Genomic DNA, 16,920 nt, shown 5'->3' with positions numbered 1-16,920 from the left:
ACAGTTTTTGTCTGCAGCTGATTCTATTGATCTGATTATGGAAGATACCAGAATTTGGAATAATAATCAACGGTCTATTACACAGCGTACTGATGCAGGTATTAACAGTCTTGGTGGTGGTTGTAATGACGATAACAGAGATAGGAATGCTAAACCTACACTAACAGAAGGAAAGCAAATGACACACTATGACTATCATAAAACTAACAATGAAAGAGATCAATATAAATGCAAAGCTTATTATACTAATAAAACTTATGGGAATAATGGTAATCGCATAAATTATGTCAAGATGGGACATTCTAATCGAAAACGCAGACATGGTAGATATCCGGAAGAAGACCCTGATAGGATACAACCGTGGGTAGAATATCTGCGAGGTACTGCCCCAGCATCACAACTGTCGTGACTGATACCACTGAGTGACAAACCAATACCGAACTCTGAACACAATATTCATATAGTGGAGGTTCATGAACCACTGATGAAGACATCCACCAAAAGGTTAAACCAAAAACGGTCTCCAAAAGCCTTCCTAGGATGACCGGGGGTGGAAAGGAAGGCAGGCATCATTTTTCAGTAGATGTATTGAGATATAATAATGATTTGGACTTAAGGGAAGAGTTGAATGAAGAAGTGCCGAATAGTTCCAATAAATGTGGACGAATCTTAAAAGCTGTCATGCGAGCCATAGTAAATGGTATCGATATTGATATCTTTATCGACACAGGCACAAACATTAGCGTAATGACGCAGATCAGCAGAGGAGGGAGAGTATTAACGTTTTCTGTTACTGGATGCACTGTATCCGGCTCATTTGGTGCGAAAGCACAGAGAATCTCAAAACAGGTACGAGTCGACATTATAATGCGGGGGGGCTACTATAGATAGTACCTTCCTGATTGTTTCGAAAATGGCCGTACCCTGTGTTTGGTGTCTTGGTTTTTTGAGTAGAGCCAGAGCAGTAATTAATTTGAAAGAAAGGACATGTACTTTGAACACTGGAAGTGAGATTATGACAGTTCCTGTGATGAAGTGGCAACTAGTCTCAGAGCAAAGTTGTATAAAGCTAATGGTTAGCTATGTCGGTGTTAAGTGGGATACAGCAAATGAAATGTATTTTATCGAATCTTCTGTAGAAGAGATAGATCGAGGCACAATACGAGACAAGATCAGAGGGAAGACTTACTATGTTTGTTAACTAATTATGCACCAGTATTTAGTAAACATCCAGGAATCATCAAACAGTTAGAGTTTAATATTCAAACCTATCCTCATGAAGCCTTTTGTTGCACTTCATATAGAGTGGGGAATAATAGAACCCTCTAATTCTGAATATTCAAGCCCTCTCTCGGCTGTCATAAAATCGAATGGTGATGTAAGACTAGTTCTTGACACTAGGAAAATTAACAAAATTATTATTCCAGTACAAACGAGAACTGAGAATTTAGAAGAACTTATTCAGAAGTTTAATGATGCCCACTTCTTGACATACCTGGATATGAGGAGTTCCCATTGGCAGGCAAGAATATCACCTGAATCACGGAAGTACACTGCTTCTATCTTTCTTGGGAGAAGCTATCAATTCACGGTTATGCCATTCAGCTTAAACATCAGCAGAGGAGTGCTTATTTCCACATTAGATACCATACTAGGACGAGATCTCCTCGACAAAGTTACTTTGTAAGTAGACGACCTTTTGATCGAGACTGTGACGTGGGAGAAGCATCTCGACTTGTTAGAGAAAGTATTGATGAAATTCTCAGAGTACGGAGTGACAGTGAATCTGACAAAGTCAAAATTCGCTAAGTATCAAACAAAGTTTTTCGGATACATAATTATGCCGAACGGAATTATGCCCGACCCCAAGAAGATGAATGTTATCAAAAAGTGCCTGTCTCCTCAGAGGAAAAAAGAATTAAAGTCTTTTTGGGGCTCGTATCATTCTTCCGTCAATTTCTACCTGTCCAAATTATTAGCCAAGACTGTTTACTACAACTATTGCTAAAGAACGTTACTCGGAAATGGACCCAGGAATGCAGCCAAGCATTTGGTAAAATGCAGCGTGCTCTGATTAATGCACAACTTCTGCACCATCTGAATCTGGAACAAGACTTTTGTATTGCAAAGGATGTGTCAGAAACAGGCTTAGGTGCCACATTGTTTCAAGTAGATGATCCGCAAAATTACAGGATTTGCAAGCAGAACATTGTCTAAAAGCGAGAGAGCATATTGTACCACTAAATTAGAGATTTTAGCTGTCATTTGAGCACTCGAGAGGTTCAGATATTTTGTTTACTATAATCCATTTGTTCATTGTTGAATACAGACATCACTAACGTGTGATACATTCTATGAATCTGTTGTGAGTTCTCTTCAATGTTGAATTGGTTTATCCTTGATGTATCAGTGAGTATATTTATTGTGGTTTTGCTTGCAAGTCACTTTTACATTGTGCCATAATTCTCTTCCATTTTATATTAAAATCCTTTCCTATCTGCTGTTGTTTCTAAATTACTTCGGTGAATCATTCCAGTGATTCCATCTTTTTCGTGTTCACACGATGTTCGTCCTCCCATTTCGTACCTTATTCGTGATTTTTTTGCGACAATAGTCATAAAGTTATTTTAATATACCTTGTGTTCAGATTTACTCTAATTGACAATGAATTCTCCGATGTATAATAAGCAATGCGTTTATATTGATCTCTTTCTTTGTTAGTTTTATGATAGTCATAGTGCAACGTTTGCTTTCCTTCTGTTAGTGTAGGTTTAGCATTCCTATCTCTGTTGTCATTACAACCACCACCATGATTATTAATACCTGCATCATGACGCTGTGTATTAGACCATTGATTATTATTCCAAATTCTGGTATCTTCCATAATCAGAACAACAGAATCAACTGCAGACAAAAACTGTTCCACATACTAATCAGGTACATTTATCAGTTTTTTGTGAATATGAATTGGCAATCTTCCCTTTAGAATGCGTATTACTTCCCGCTATGAGATGGGCTCACTCCAGTATTTCATTTTGTTGATGTATTTTTCAAAATACTGTAGCAGTGAACTTCGCCTACTGTTATAATATTCAGGATGGTACACTTCCTGTTTGCTCTTAGACCAGTATTTTGACAGTAAAAGCTGCTCAAAGTACTACAGTTCTCCCTAGCTTCTTCAGCCCACAGATTAGATTAGATTAGATTTACTTTCATTCCAATTGTTCTGTAGTGAGGAGGTCCTCCAGGATGTGGAACATGTCAGAAAAACAACAATAAATGACAAATATTTACAACTAAAACAAATAAGCTAATGTACCATTCCACAGGTCCCAAGTGGAATGATCGTCATTTTTTAATGAACACTATATGAAAGAGTCATTTCACAAATACCAATGCACTGAATTTAAAATTAAAAAGTTTATTTATTTATTTATAAGGTAATAAACATGTAATACAACTACTATAATACTTATTTACAATGAACACATTACTGCACTGAAAAGGTACAGAAGTTAGATTGTACCAACACACACACACACACACACACACACACACACACACACACACTACCAAAAGAAAGCGCTGGCAGGTCGATAGACACACATACATACACACAAAATTCAAGCTTTCGCAACCACCGGTTGCGTCGTCAGGAAAGAGGGAAGGAGAGGGAAAGAGGAAAGGATGTGGGTTTTAAGGGAGAGGGTAAGGAGTCATTCCAATCCCGGGAGCGGAAAGACTTACCTTAGGGGGAAAAAAGGACGCGTATACACTCCCACACACACACATATCCATCCACACATATACAGACACAAGCAGACATATTTAAAGACAAACAGTTTGGGCAGAGATGTCAGTCGAGGCAGAAGTGCAGAGGCAAAGATGTTGTTGAATGACAGGTGAGGTACGAGTGGCGGGAACTTGAAATTAGCGGAGATTGAGGCCTGGTGGATAACGGGAAGAGAGGATGTATTGAAGAGCAAGTTCCCATCTCCGGAGTTCGGATAGGCTGGTGTTAGTGGGAAGTATCCAGATAACCCGGACGGTGTAACACTGTGCCAAGATGTGCTGGCCGTGCACCAAGGCATGTTTAGCCACAGGGTGATCCTCATTACCAACAAACACTGTCTGCCTGTGTCCATTCATGCGAATGGACAGTTTGTTGCTGGTCATTCCCACATAGAATGCGTCACAGTGTAGGCAGGTCAGTTGGTAAATCACGTGGGTGCTTTCACACGTGGCTCTGCCTTTGATCGTGTACACCTTCCAGGTTACAGGACTGGAGTAGGTGGTGGTGGGAGGGTGCATGGGACAGGTTTTACACCGGGGGCGGTTACAAGGGTAGGAGCCAGAGGGTAGGGAAGGTGGTTTGGGGATTTCGTAGGGATGAACTAAGAGGTTACGAAGGTTAGGTGGACGGCGGAAAGCCACTCTTGGTGGAGTGGGGAGGATTTCATGAAGGATGGATCTCATTTCAGGGCAGGATTTGAGGAAGTCGTATCCCTGCTGGAGAGCCACATTCAGAATCTGATCCAGTCCCGGAAAGTATCCTGTCACAAGTGGGGCACTTTTGTGGTTTTTCTGTGGGAGGTTCTGGGTTTGAGAGGATGAGGAAGTGGCTCTGGTTATTTGCTTCTGTACCAGGTCAGGAGGGTAGTTGCGGGATGCGAAAGCTGTTTTCAGGTTGTCAGTGTAATGCTTCAGGGATTCCGGACTGGAGCAGATTCATTTGCCACGAAGACCTAGGCTGTAGGGAAGGGACCGTTTGATGTGGAATGGGTGGCAGCTGCCGTAATGGAGGTACTGTTGCTTGTTGGTGGGTTTGATGTGGACGGACGTGTGAAGCTGGCCATTGGACAGGTGGAGGTCAACATCAAGGAAAGTGGCATGGGATTTGGAGTAGGACCAGGTGAATCTGATGGAACCAAAGAGGTTGGAGAGGAAATTCTGGAGTTCTTCTTCACTGTGAGTCCAGATCATGAAGATGTCATCAATAAATCTGTACCAAACTTTGGGTTGACAGGCCTCAGTAACCAAGAAGGCTTCCTCTAAGCCACCCATGAATAGGTTGGCGTACGAGGGGGCATCCTGGTACCCATGGCTGTTCCCTTTAATTGTTGGTATGTCTGGCCTTCAAAAGTGAAGAAGTTGTGGGTCAGGATGAAGCTGGCTAAGGTAATGAGGAAAGAGGTTTTAGGTAGGGTGGCAGGTGATCGGCGTGAAAGGAAGTGCTCCATCGCAGCGAGGCCCTGGACGTGCCGAATATTTGTGTATAAGGAAGTGGCATCAAATGGTTACAAGGATGGTTTCCGGGCGTAATAGATTGGGTAAGGATTTCAGGCTTTCGAGAAAGTGGTTGGTGTCTTTGATGAAGGATGGGAGACTGCATGTAATGGGTTGAAGGTGTTGATCTACGTAGGCAGAGATACGTTCTGTGGGGGCTTGGTAACCAGCTACAATGGGGCGGCCGGGATGATTGGGTTTGTGAATTTATCAATTATCCTTTCTTTAATTGCCTGAAATTCATCAGTTGACAAATTGGCAAGTTCGTCGTGTTCTGACTGTTTCCTTTCGATAAGTTCAGATCATTTCACTTCGAGAGCATTATTAAATTTCTCTCACCCTCCTTGTTCTTAACCTCAATCCATTCGTTAAGATCTTCCTCCAATTTTGGAGTTTGTTCCTTTTAAATACTTATCGATACCCTTACAAGTATCCTTTTCGAAATCTGTCATTTTGCGGACAGATCTTCAATCTGCACCCTGGTTTTCAGACAACTTCTTTTGCAACTACTGACTGTTTGATGAATCGGTATGCCCTTGTGAAATAATATTACATTTACTGTCTACTTCATTTATTTTTCCTTTAAGTTCAGAATTTAAATCATTTACAACCTTAGATACTTTTGTTTCAAATCTTCAAACTTAACATTTAATTGTTCTTCCCAGTTGAGTTGTAATTTCTCAAATTTCTCATTTACGGAACTTATTTCCCTTTTCAATGAACCTATGTCTGAGTTCAGAGAACACATTTCTGTTTTCAATGAACCTAAATCTGTGTTCAGTGAACACACGTCTGTTTTCAATGAACTCATATCTGTGTTCAGTGAACGCATTTTTTTTTTTTTTTTTTTTTCTTTTTCCAATCAACTCATATATGTGTTCAGTGAATCCACGTTTGTGTTTAATACCACAAACAAATCCAATGTCTCGGCGTCCCTGTCCGTTATCACACTAGTGGAAATCTCTACCTCACTCGGGCCACGGCTGTGGCACCTATCTCCGTATCTGTTTCAGTATCGTGCACATCACTTTCACCCCAACCTGGTGTTTGAGATTGTATCTCTTTCGCATGTGATATTTCATGGCTCTCCACCCTTAGCACATGCAATGTCTGTCCCACACTTAATTCCTGGAATGTCTCTCCCTGAGGCCCAGCTTCTGTTTCCTCATCACTACTCCCTGCGTCCATATTTTTCACACTCTTATAAAACTCTCTTTTTCTTCGAGTATGCATTTTCACAAATTAAATCTCCCAACACACTGCTGCTACTGACGTTGTTACGACACACACAAAAGAATACTATAGCGAGTTCTGGTTCACTAGTCGGCTAATACCTGCAAGTCTCGCATTTCAATGGAAAGTACTGATTCAGTCGGTCCGTGTGAAGTGAGACGTTGCAGCCAGATGTCACCTGCCCTGTAATGTACTCACGCCCCACGTTGCGCGCCAAATGTGACCTTCCCTTCTCTCTTTGCTCCATTTCTTCCACTGATCTTTCCTCTTCTTTCTTGCTCCTTCGTACCGCGGCTATATCTCGGGGTTTTTAATGCAGAAATGTAGTGAGAAGGGGAACGTGTGTGTGAGGTGGTTCACGATATCGTAGTGCTGTGAGGGAGCGTCACTCGTGCCTCTGGTTCGAGAGTACTGACGACTGAAGTTCGAACATTTCTCAGAAGAAAAACAGGTATGTGCTCTCTTTTCTTTTAAGACTATAAATAGTAGTGTAGCTAGTACTATCTATCGCTCTACTAAACTGAATGAGCGCGACACCATTGGTGGAGTTTCAACCTTGAAAGAAGTTTATTAATTCCAATTAGCTGAAATAAAAAAAGGCTCATCTTACCTGGTGGTCACTCACAGTTAGAGTAATTAGTTTCTGATGTGTGTGTAGTGGTCATTAATACTTAAAAGATTGTTTCAATAATTCTATCACTGTTCATTTATGAGTTGCTAAGCAACGTATCAACAAGCTGACTGTGCAATGATTAATATTTGTCGTATCCCGACAGTAAATTGCTTCTCGCTTGCTTTAAGCATCGAGACGATTACTGTGCCGCTCGTGTAAGTCTTCGATAGTTATTATCAAGCTAAAATCTGTAAATTGCGGTTAATGTCACTGAATCACACACGCGACGATAACACCCGATATCCAGCTGCGTACCTTAAACACAGTGCCGATATTTGAGAATTCGCGTGCAATTTGTTTGCACCAAAGTTGGGCCGTGCTTCCCTAGAGTAATTTTTAAATCACTTGTGGGTTGTAAATTAACAATTCTATGCCCATTCGTGAAAGTTACAGCAGATCCGCACTCGACAATTACTCGATCTCGCACTCGAGCAACACAGAAGTTTTTGTTCTAACAAAGAGAAAACATATCGTGCATAATGCAAGGAGGTAATTTGTCATGTCAAAACATATTTATATCTCTCTCATTAAAACTCTTTACCTACTAAATGTTGTAAATAATTAAATTCTTTACTCTGTAAATTATGAATAGAATTTAGAAATGAATTACATGTATAAACAAATCTCAAGTTGACATGACATCACAAGTCATTACTGGTTTCAACTCCACTGCACTCAAGTGACGCAATGTAGATCTGACTATATAGGACACACTCGTGTAATGTTACAGTGGCCATGACGGCCAACAAGCTGCCTGTCCGTTTGAATGGCTGCTGACAAACTGTGGTCAAGGAACAACTTGACCACTCTGAGTAAGCTACCCAACACAATGTTCTTCATTTCAATGACTGCTTCACATCCTGTGTCATCTGGATCCTTCCCACCAACACCAGTTTTTCTGAATGGCGCAGTTGGTAACTCTTTCCTTCAATATACCATAACCCTCTTGGCCTTAACCTTCGTTAGTCATTGTTCTTACCCATTGATACCTTTCCCTGTTCCCACTCCAGCACCACATAGTGTGTGTGTGTGTGTGTGTGTGTGTGTGTGTGTGTGTGTGTGTGGGCGCGCGCTCGCAGCTGCACGTGCATGCGGTCGCGCACGCGCGCTGTGTGTGTTGTCTATTTTTGACAAACGCCTTGTTGGCCGAAAGCTGACTTTCTGACAGGCTTTTTGTCGTGCCTATCTGCAACAGCATCTCCGCTATATAGTGAGTAGCAACTATCCTTTTCATAAAATTTTATCCTCTTAAGAAGTTTTTTCTGTTGTGCATTAAATTGTACTTAATCTATGTTATTGTGACGGCAACCGTACTTGAGTTCACTTTGAATTCCACAAACCTGTCTGTCATCTTAACAGAAACTGGTCTTCCTCTTTGCATCTCTGTAATATTTCCAAAGTAGTGGAGAATTTAATGTTCTAGTTTTGTAGTATAATTCAGCAGAAGTATTTAGTTTGCATTCATCTGTGTAATAATGATGATTTTCCTTATGCATCTGTCGACCAAATCTTACTTTCCAAAACTGTCTTTTAATTAGCCTCGCCAATTGTCGTGGGAGCTACTCAAACGTACGGCGAGTTGGCACTCGTGTCGGCTCCTCGAGTCTCGGTGCTTTCCGACTCTGTCCCGGGGCAGTTTTCGCCGAGGTTGCTCCGCCACTTTCGACTCGGTATTACTGGACTCAGCTGTCCGAACGGCCTTTTCCTGCTGTCGTCACCTTATTGCTGTCTCGTTTTATTTGACAAAAGCCTACGACACCTGGCAACACCGCATTCTCACTGCTTTGCACGAGTGGGGTCTCCCGGGCCCGCTTCTCGTTTTTACACGGAACTTTTTGTCGCTCCAAACCTTCGGAGTTCGAGTCGGTGCTTCACACCGTCCCCTCCCCCCACCCCCTCCCGCCACATCCGAGGAAAGGAGTCCCGCAGTGCTCTGTACCGAGTGTCCCACTCTTTCTCGTGGCCATTAGTGGTCTCGCAGTGGTAGTCGGGAGCTCTGTATTACCCTTCTTGTATGCTGAAGTTTTGTTTTCTTTCCTTTTGCTCATCTACTATTGGTGTGGCTGAAAGTCACAGTTGTGGGCCCCCACTCACAGCTTTCAGTTTTCAGCTGGCAAGACTCGCCTCACACACTTCTGTCGTCGTCATGCTGTCCACCTGCATCCGAAACTTTACCTTGACGACCGACTACTTGACGCAGTGGAGACTTATCGCCTTTTGGGACCGAATTTTGACACACGTTTAACTCGGCTTCCCCGTCTCGTCAGTTAAGCAAAAGTGCTGGCGGCAACTCACCATTCTCCGATGCCCGAGTCACACCGCCTGGGGTGCAGATTGCCCTACACTGTTGCAGCCGCACAAACACCTCGTACAGTCCTGTCTCGACTACGTGAGCCCGACGTACGGCTCGGCGGCACCCTCGGCAGTGCGAGTGCTGTACGTCACTGCGGACTTCTACGCGTGACGGGAGCTTTCCGGACGAGCTTAGTGAACAGCCTGCTCGTGAAAGCTCGTATTCTTCCATTGCGGATCGGGTGACGACAACTGCTAGCAAATTGTACCCCGCACGTTCGCAGCTCGCCCCGACATTCGAGTTACCGTCTCACTTTCCCTAACACGGCGTTCCGTCTCCCGCAACTGCGGCCCACGTTGGGGATTACAATTGCAGTCCGTGTCCGGTCCCTTCTCGGTGAACTCGACTCGTTCCCTCTACCACCTTTGCTCCGGGTCTACTCACGTGCACCTCCACTGTCTACACTTTGGCCACAGTTTCGTCTGGATCTTTCGCGAGGCTCAAAAGACTCATTTTCTCCCGAGGCCCTCCGCAGCCAATTTTTCTCTATTCTCGGCGAGTTCCGTGGCTCAGAAATAGTCCACGAGGATGGCTCGACAGTCGCCTCGGCTTCTCTTACGCTCGTGCCGTACGTACCGGACGGCACTCCTTGCCGGATAGTGCTGCAGTGTTTTCCCTGCGAGTCAGTAGCCATCTCTCACGCACTCGAGCGTATCTGCTCCTGCGCAGGTGAGTCCTCGCTCGTCTGTAGTAACTCCTTCGGCAGTCTACGAGCTCTCGACCGGTGTTTCCTCGCCGTCCTTCGGTAATGATTGTGTGGGAATCTGTTTGTGCCCTCGAAAACCGTGGATGTTCGGTGGCCTTCGTCTGGACCCCGGGACGTATCAGAATCCTCGGAAATCGACTTGCCGACAGGCTGACCGAACGTGCTACCGGTAAGCTGACTCGGGAGATCGGCTCACTGGAGACTGATCTTCGATCGGTCTTGTGCCTTAAAGTTTTCAGGATCTGGAATACCGAATGGCACGACCTGAGTACGCCAAATAAATTTCGTGCTATAATGGAGACACCGAATGCGTGGAAGTCGTCCACGTTAGCCACTCGCGGGGGCTCTGTTGTCCTACACCGGCTCCACACGGGTCGTATTCGGCTGATTCACGGTCACTAGGACCTACCACAGTATCACTGCACTCTCGATTGGCAAAAGTCCACATTCTGTCGGACCGTCCCAATCTAGCTGCTCCGAGGCAGTCTTTTAACCTTCTTGATGCACAGCCTACAGTGTTCAGGAGTGGGGTGTTATCCTGAACATCTGGCCTTCTCTCCCAGACTTTCACCATACCTCCACTTTTGTTCTTCCTCACTCCCTCCGGTGCCGTCTGTTCGACTGCCCGTTCCTCTTTTGACCGTCTGTGTTTCTCTCGCCTCGTATTTTTCGGCTGGAGATTTTAGTGTGTTGCAGAATGGCTGGCTCATCCTTTTTTATTCTTGTGATAGCCAGCCCAAGCCATCTGCTACTTTGTTTTCACACCTTCTGCCACCATTTTCCTTTTAGTTAATATTTTCACTTGTGGCACGCTTCTTTTGTTTTCTCCTTCTGTACGGTTACACAGTTTGTTTTACGCATTTTGTTCCTTCTTGAGATTTTAGGTGATAGGATACTTTTGGGGTACGGTTTTTGTCCGAGACCTGTGTGACCTCAGAAAAAGGGACTGATAACTGAGCACTTTAGTCCCTCTACTCCCCAAACTGCCCAACTGACTTCTGATGCATTCTTATTAGGGATACTGTTACATCACAACAGTTGCTGTAATTGCATCACCTCCTGCTCGTGTCAGGCGAGTCTGGAGTTTCAGCTGGTATGCACACTAGCAGATATGTGACTCAATAATGCCCGAGGGGATGAAAGTAGCTAATTTCAAATGAAATAATTGCTTATTTCAAATGAAAGACTGTCTCAGATAGGAAAAGACCTATGCTAACATCTTCAAATTTGTACAAGTTTGCCAACATTGCATGACAAATTTTCTTCAAAATGGAACTTTTCTTTACTGAAGCCCATAAGCTGTGTTCTATAAATTAGCGAAACCTTCCCGAGCCTAGAAATAAAGTCTTTTAAGATAATTCTTGTCATTTCCTGTTTCAGGCACCTCGGGATAACAGTTAATGCCGCAGATGCTCTCCCCGTTTCAACTGGGAAGGATGTTCCGCACAGAGGGAAGTGCCTCCTCTGCTGTCCATTGGAAAACATCCCACATCGGGGATGGACCACGACAAAAAGTTGCAGAAGTCTGTCCCCTACTGTTATTTGACCTCCACAATTTAGAGTTCCTAGGAATTCGACTACGTGTGCCTTACATTCCTACTGACCGTCGACATATGTGCCTGACTGCTGTTTTAATGACATGTACACACACGAGAGTATTGTAAAACAGATATTTGTATATAAGACGACGTTTTATAAATCACTCCGTACAGGGGCTGATCTTCAGACTGTTGACAGTGAATTTGAGCTGGTCTCGATTTGATACGTATCTTTTATATATAAATATATATCGCTATTTGAAATATAGTGCTGTTTTGATCACATGCAAAATGTGATCAAAATAGGACCATAATTTAGCTACCACACTTGGAAATTGAATTTTTTGCATTTTGTGAGAATACTGAAATCAAAATTCTGGTACAGGTTGTTATATTTATGAGAGTCGTTCAAATACAAACTGGAATATCAGAATGCAGCTTTATTGGTGTTACATAGTAATACAAATGGGGCGCCCTATTTTTGTACACAGATTACAGCAATGGATATGTTTACTGCAATATACAAGGAGCTCTCTGATCACTTCGCAGAAGGAGGAAGTTGGCTGTCCCGTGGCCAGTGGCGTACGTCCTGTTCGACTATGGACTCGTGTTTGAAAATGTTCCCCTCCTAATACCTTCTTCAGTAGTCCAAATAAATGCTACTCATACGGGGATTAGTTTGGGCTGTAAGTGCCATTTTATTTCAGTGCATTTTTCACAACTGAGAGCTGCTGTATACAGTTATGCAGGACAATAGATGAATCGGTTGCCGGCATTACTCATCAAGGTAAGTAGTCCCGGTTACCCTCCCCTTCCAGTAGCTCGCAATCACCGTCCTTCGCTCATGCAGAAAGTCGGTCGGCAGTACACCTTTTTGAGTTTGAAAACACAGTTCCCAAAACTTTCTGGCCAAGTCTCGGCCACAGTCATTTCTCTCTCTCTCACTCTCTCCCTCCCCCTCCCCCCCCCCCCCTCCCTGCCCCGACCCCACTTTCATTTTCTCCACTCTGTACCCTTCCTCTCATTCTCTGGGAGACACAGTGAGGTAGAGGTTGGTCACCTCGAGTTACCAGACTAGGTTAGATTGCTGAGAGGATTTCTAGCCGACCCGAGTTAGATTGTTACTAAATCGAGTTGTGGATCCTGTGCGCAGTGGCTGCCAAAGTTGAACCGTACAGTAATGTGTGTGAACTGAATGTCCCTGACTGTAAGTTTTCAAAGTGCAGTAACTTTTGATGAGATGTTTTATTATATCTAAGCTTGTGAAGTAATTTAATTGGATAGATAAAAAATCTGACTCACCAAGCAGCGGCAGAACACACACGAAAAAGAGGGTTGTAATGAGGCGAACTGTCGGATCCAGTGGCTCCTTCTTCAGACAGAAGGATTTAAGGGGAAGGAAGGGGGGTGAAGGAAAAGACTGGAGTGATCTAAAAAGGGGTAGATTTTGGGAAAGTCATCCAGAACCACGGGTCAGGGGAGACTTACCGCATGGGTTGAGGAGGAAAGTGAAATCTACCCCTTTTTCCAGACCTCCCCAGTCCTTTTCCTACACCCCTCTTCCTTCCCCTGCAACCCTTCTGCCTGAAGAAGGAGCACTGGCTCCTAAAACTTGCTCTTTTGTGTGTGTGTTCTGGCGCTGCTTAGTGAGTAGATTTTTTATCTATCCAATTAAATTTGTTGTTGTTGTTGTGGTCTTCAGTCCTGAGACTGGTTTGATGCAGCTCTCCATGCTACTCTATCCTGTGCAAGCTTCTTCATCTCCCAGTACCTACTGCAACCTACATCCTTCTGAATCTGCTTAGTGTATTCATCTCTTGGTCTCCCTCTACGATTTTTACCCTCCACACTGCCCTCCAATGCTAAATTTGTGATCCCTTGATGCCTCAACACATGTCCTACCAACTGATTCCTTCTTCTAGTCAAGTTGTGCCACAAACTTCTCTTCTCCCCAATCCTATTCAGTACCACCTCATTAGTTACATGATCTACCCGCCTTATCTTCAGCATTCTTCTGTAGCACCACATTTCGAAAGCTTCTATTCTCTTCTTGTCCAAACTAGTTATCGTCCATGTTTCACTTCCATACATTGCTACACTCCATACAAATACTTTCAGAAACGACTTCCTGACACTTAAATCTATACTCGATGTTAACAAATTTCTCTTCTTCAGAAACGATTTCCTTGCCATTGCCAGTCTACATTTTATATCCTCTCTACTTCGACCATCATCAGTTATTTTACTCCCTAAATAGCAAAACTCCTTTACTACTTTAAGTGTCTCATTTCCTAATCTAATTCCCTCAGCATCACCCGATTTAATTTGACTGCATTCCATTATCCTCGTTTTGCTTTTGTTGATGTTCATCTTATATCCTCCTTTCAAGACACTGTCCATTCCGTTCAACTGCTCTCCCTAGTCCTTTGTTGTCTCTGACAGAATTACAATGTCATCGGCGAACCTCAAAGTTTTTACTTCCTCTCCATGAATTTTAATACCTACTCCGAATTTTTCTTTTGTTTCCTTTACTGCTTGCTCAATATACAGATTGAATAACATCGGGGAGAGGCTACAACCCTGTCTCACTTCTTTCCCAACCACTGCTTCCCTTTCATGCCCCTCGACTCTTATAACTGCCATCTGGTCTCTGTACAAATTGTAAATAGCCTTTCGCTCCCTGTATTTTACCCCTTCCACCTTCAGAATTTGAAAGAGAGTATTCCAGTCAACATTGTTAAAAGCTTTCTCTAAGTCTACAAATGCTAGAAACATAGGTTTGCCTTTTCTTAATCTTTCTTCTAAGATAAGTCGTAAGGTTAGTATTGCCTCATGTGCCAACATTTCTACGGAATCCAAACTGATCTTCCCCGAGATCGGCTTCTACCAGTTTTTCCATTCGTCTGTAAAGAATTCACGTTAGTATTTTGCAGCTGTGACTTATTAAAGTGATAGTTTGGTAATTTTCACATCTGCCAACACCTGCTTTCTTTGGGATTGGAATTATTATATTCTTCTTGAAGTCTGAGGGTATTTCGCCTGTCTCATACATCTTGCTCACCAGATGGTAGAGTTTTGTCATGACTGGCTCTCCCAAGGGCGTCAGTAGTTCTAATGGAATGTTGTCTACTCCCGGGGCCTTGTTTCGACTCAGGTCTTTCAGTGCTCTGTCAAACTCTTCATGCAGTATCTTATCTCCCATTTCGTCTTCATCTACATCCTCTTCCATTTCCATAATATTGTCCTCAAGTACATCGCCCTTGTATAAACCCTCTATATACTCCTTCCACCTTTCTGCCTTCCCTTCTTTGCTTAGAACTGGGTTGCCATCTGAACTCTTGATATTCATACAAGTTGTTCTCTTCTCTCCTAAGGTCTCTTTAATTTTCCTGTAGGCACTACTCCCGGGGCCTTGTTTCGACTCAGGTCTTTCAGTGCTCTGTCAAACTCTTCATGCAGTATCTTATCTCCCATTTCGTTTTCATCTACATCCTCTTCCATTTCCATAATATTGTCCTCAAGTACATCGCCCTTGTATAAACCCTCTATATACTCCTTCCACCTTTCTGCCTTCCCTTCTTTGCTTAGAACTGGGTTGCCATCTGAACTCTTGATATTCATACAAGTTCTTCTCTTCTCTCCAAAGGTCTCTTTAATTTTCCTGTAGGCAGTATCTATCTTACCCCTAGTGAGACAGGCCTCTACATCCTTACATTTGTCCTCCAGCCATCCCTGCTTAGCCATTTTGCACTTCCTGTCGATCTCATTTTTGAGACGTTTGTATTCCTTTTTGCCTGCTTCATTTACTGCATTTTTATGTTTTCTCCTTTCATCAATTAAATTCAATATTTCTTCTGTTACCCAAGGATTTCTATTAGCCCTCGTCTTTTTACCTACTTGATCGTCTGCTGCCTTCACTACTTCATCCCTCAGAGCTACCCATTCTTCTTCTACTGTATTTCTTTCCCCCATTCCTGTCAATTGTTCCCTTATGCTCTCCCTGAAACTCTCTACAACTTCTGGTTCTTTCAGTTTATCCAGGTCCCATCTCCTTAAATTCCCACTTTTTTGCAGTTTCTTCAGTTTCAATCTGCAGTTCATAACCAATAGATTGTGGTCAGAATCCACATCTGCCCCTGGAAATGTCTTACAATTTAAAACCTGGTTCCTAAATCTCTGTCTTACCATTATATAATCTATCTGATACCTTTTAGTATCTCCAGGATTCTTCCAGGTATACAACCTTCTTTTATGATTCTTGAACCAAGTGTTAGCCACGATTAAGTTATGCTCTGTGCAAAATTCTACAAGGCGGCTTCCTCTTTCATTTCTTCCCCCCAATCCATATTCACCTACTATGTTTCCTTCTCTCCCTTTTCCAACTGACGAATTCCAGTCACCCATGACTATTAAATTTTCGTCTCCCTTCACTACCTGAATAATTTCTTTTATCTCATCATACATTTCATCAATTTCTTCGTCATCTGCAGATCTAGTTGGCATATAAACTTGTAATACTGTGGTAGGTGTGGGCTTCGTATCTATCTTGGCCACAATAATGCGTTCACTATGCTGTTTGTAGTAGCTAACCCGCACTCCTATTTTTTTTATTCATTATTAAACCTACTCCTGCATTACCCCTATTTGATTTTGTATTTATAACCCTGTAATCACCTGACCAAAAGTGTTGTTCCTCCTGCCACCGAACTTCACTAATTCCCACTATATCTAACTTTATCCTATCCATTTCCCTTTTTAAATTTTCTAACCTACCTGCCCGATTAAGGGATCTGACATTCTACACTCCGATCCGTAGAACGCCAGTTTTCTTTCTCCTGATAACGACATCCTCTTGAGTAGTCCCCGCCCGGAGATCCGAATGGGGGACTATTTTACCTCCGGAATATTTTACCCAAGAGGACGCCATCGTCATTTAATCATACAGTAAAGCTGCATGTCCTTGGGAAAAATTACGGCTGTAGTTTCCCCTTGCTTTCAGCCGTTCGCAGTACCAGCACAGCAAGGCCGTTTTGGCTAATGTTACAAGGCCAGATCAGTCAATCATCCAGACTGTTGCCCCTGCAACTACTGAAAAGGCTGCTGCCCCTCTTAGGAACCACACGTTTGTCTG

General features: G+C 43.1%; 1 protein-coding gene across 1 annotated transcript in view; it reads left to right on the top strand.

Moving 5' to 3' along the window:
* The window catches only part of LOC124552393 (plectin-like), a 230,501-nt gene extending 218,322 nt beyond the window's left edge, over positions 1–12,179 (top strand). The window contains exon 21 of the mRNA XM_047126654.1: positions 11,632–12,179. Coding sequence (XP_046982610.1) covers positions 11,632–11,652 — 21 coding nt within the window. The 3' untranslated portion in view covers positions 11,653–12,179. The remainder of the gene's footprint in view (positions 1–11,631) is intronic.
* The last annotated feature ends 4,741 nt before the right edge of the window (positions 12,180–16,920 follow it).

Source organism: Schistocerca americana, chromosome 10 (assembly GCF_021461395.2).
Source record: "Schistocerca americana isolate TAMUIC-IGC-003095 chromosome 10, iqSchAmer2.1, whole genome shotgun sequence".
Lineage (NCBI taxonomy): Eukaryota > Metazoa > Arthropoda > Insecta > Orthoptera > Acrididae > Schistocerca > Schistocerca americana.
The sequence above is the reverse complement of the archived record's forward strand: the minus strand, read 5'-3'. Positions and strand labels throughout refer to the sequence as shown.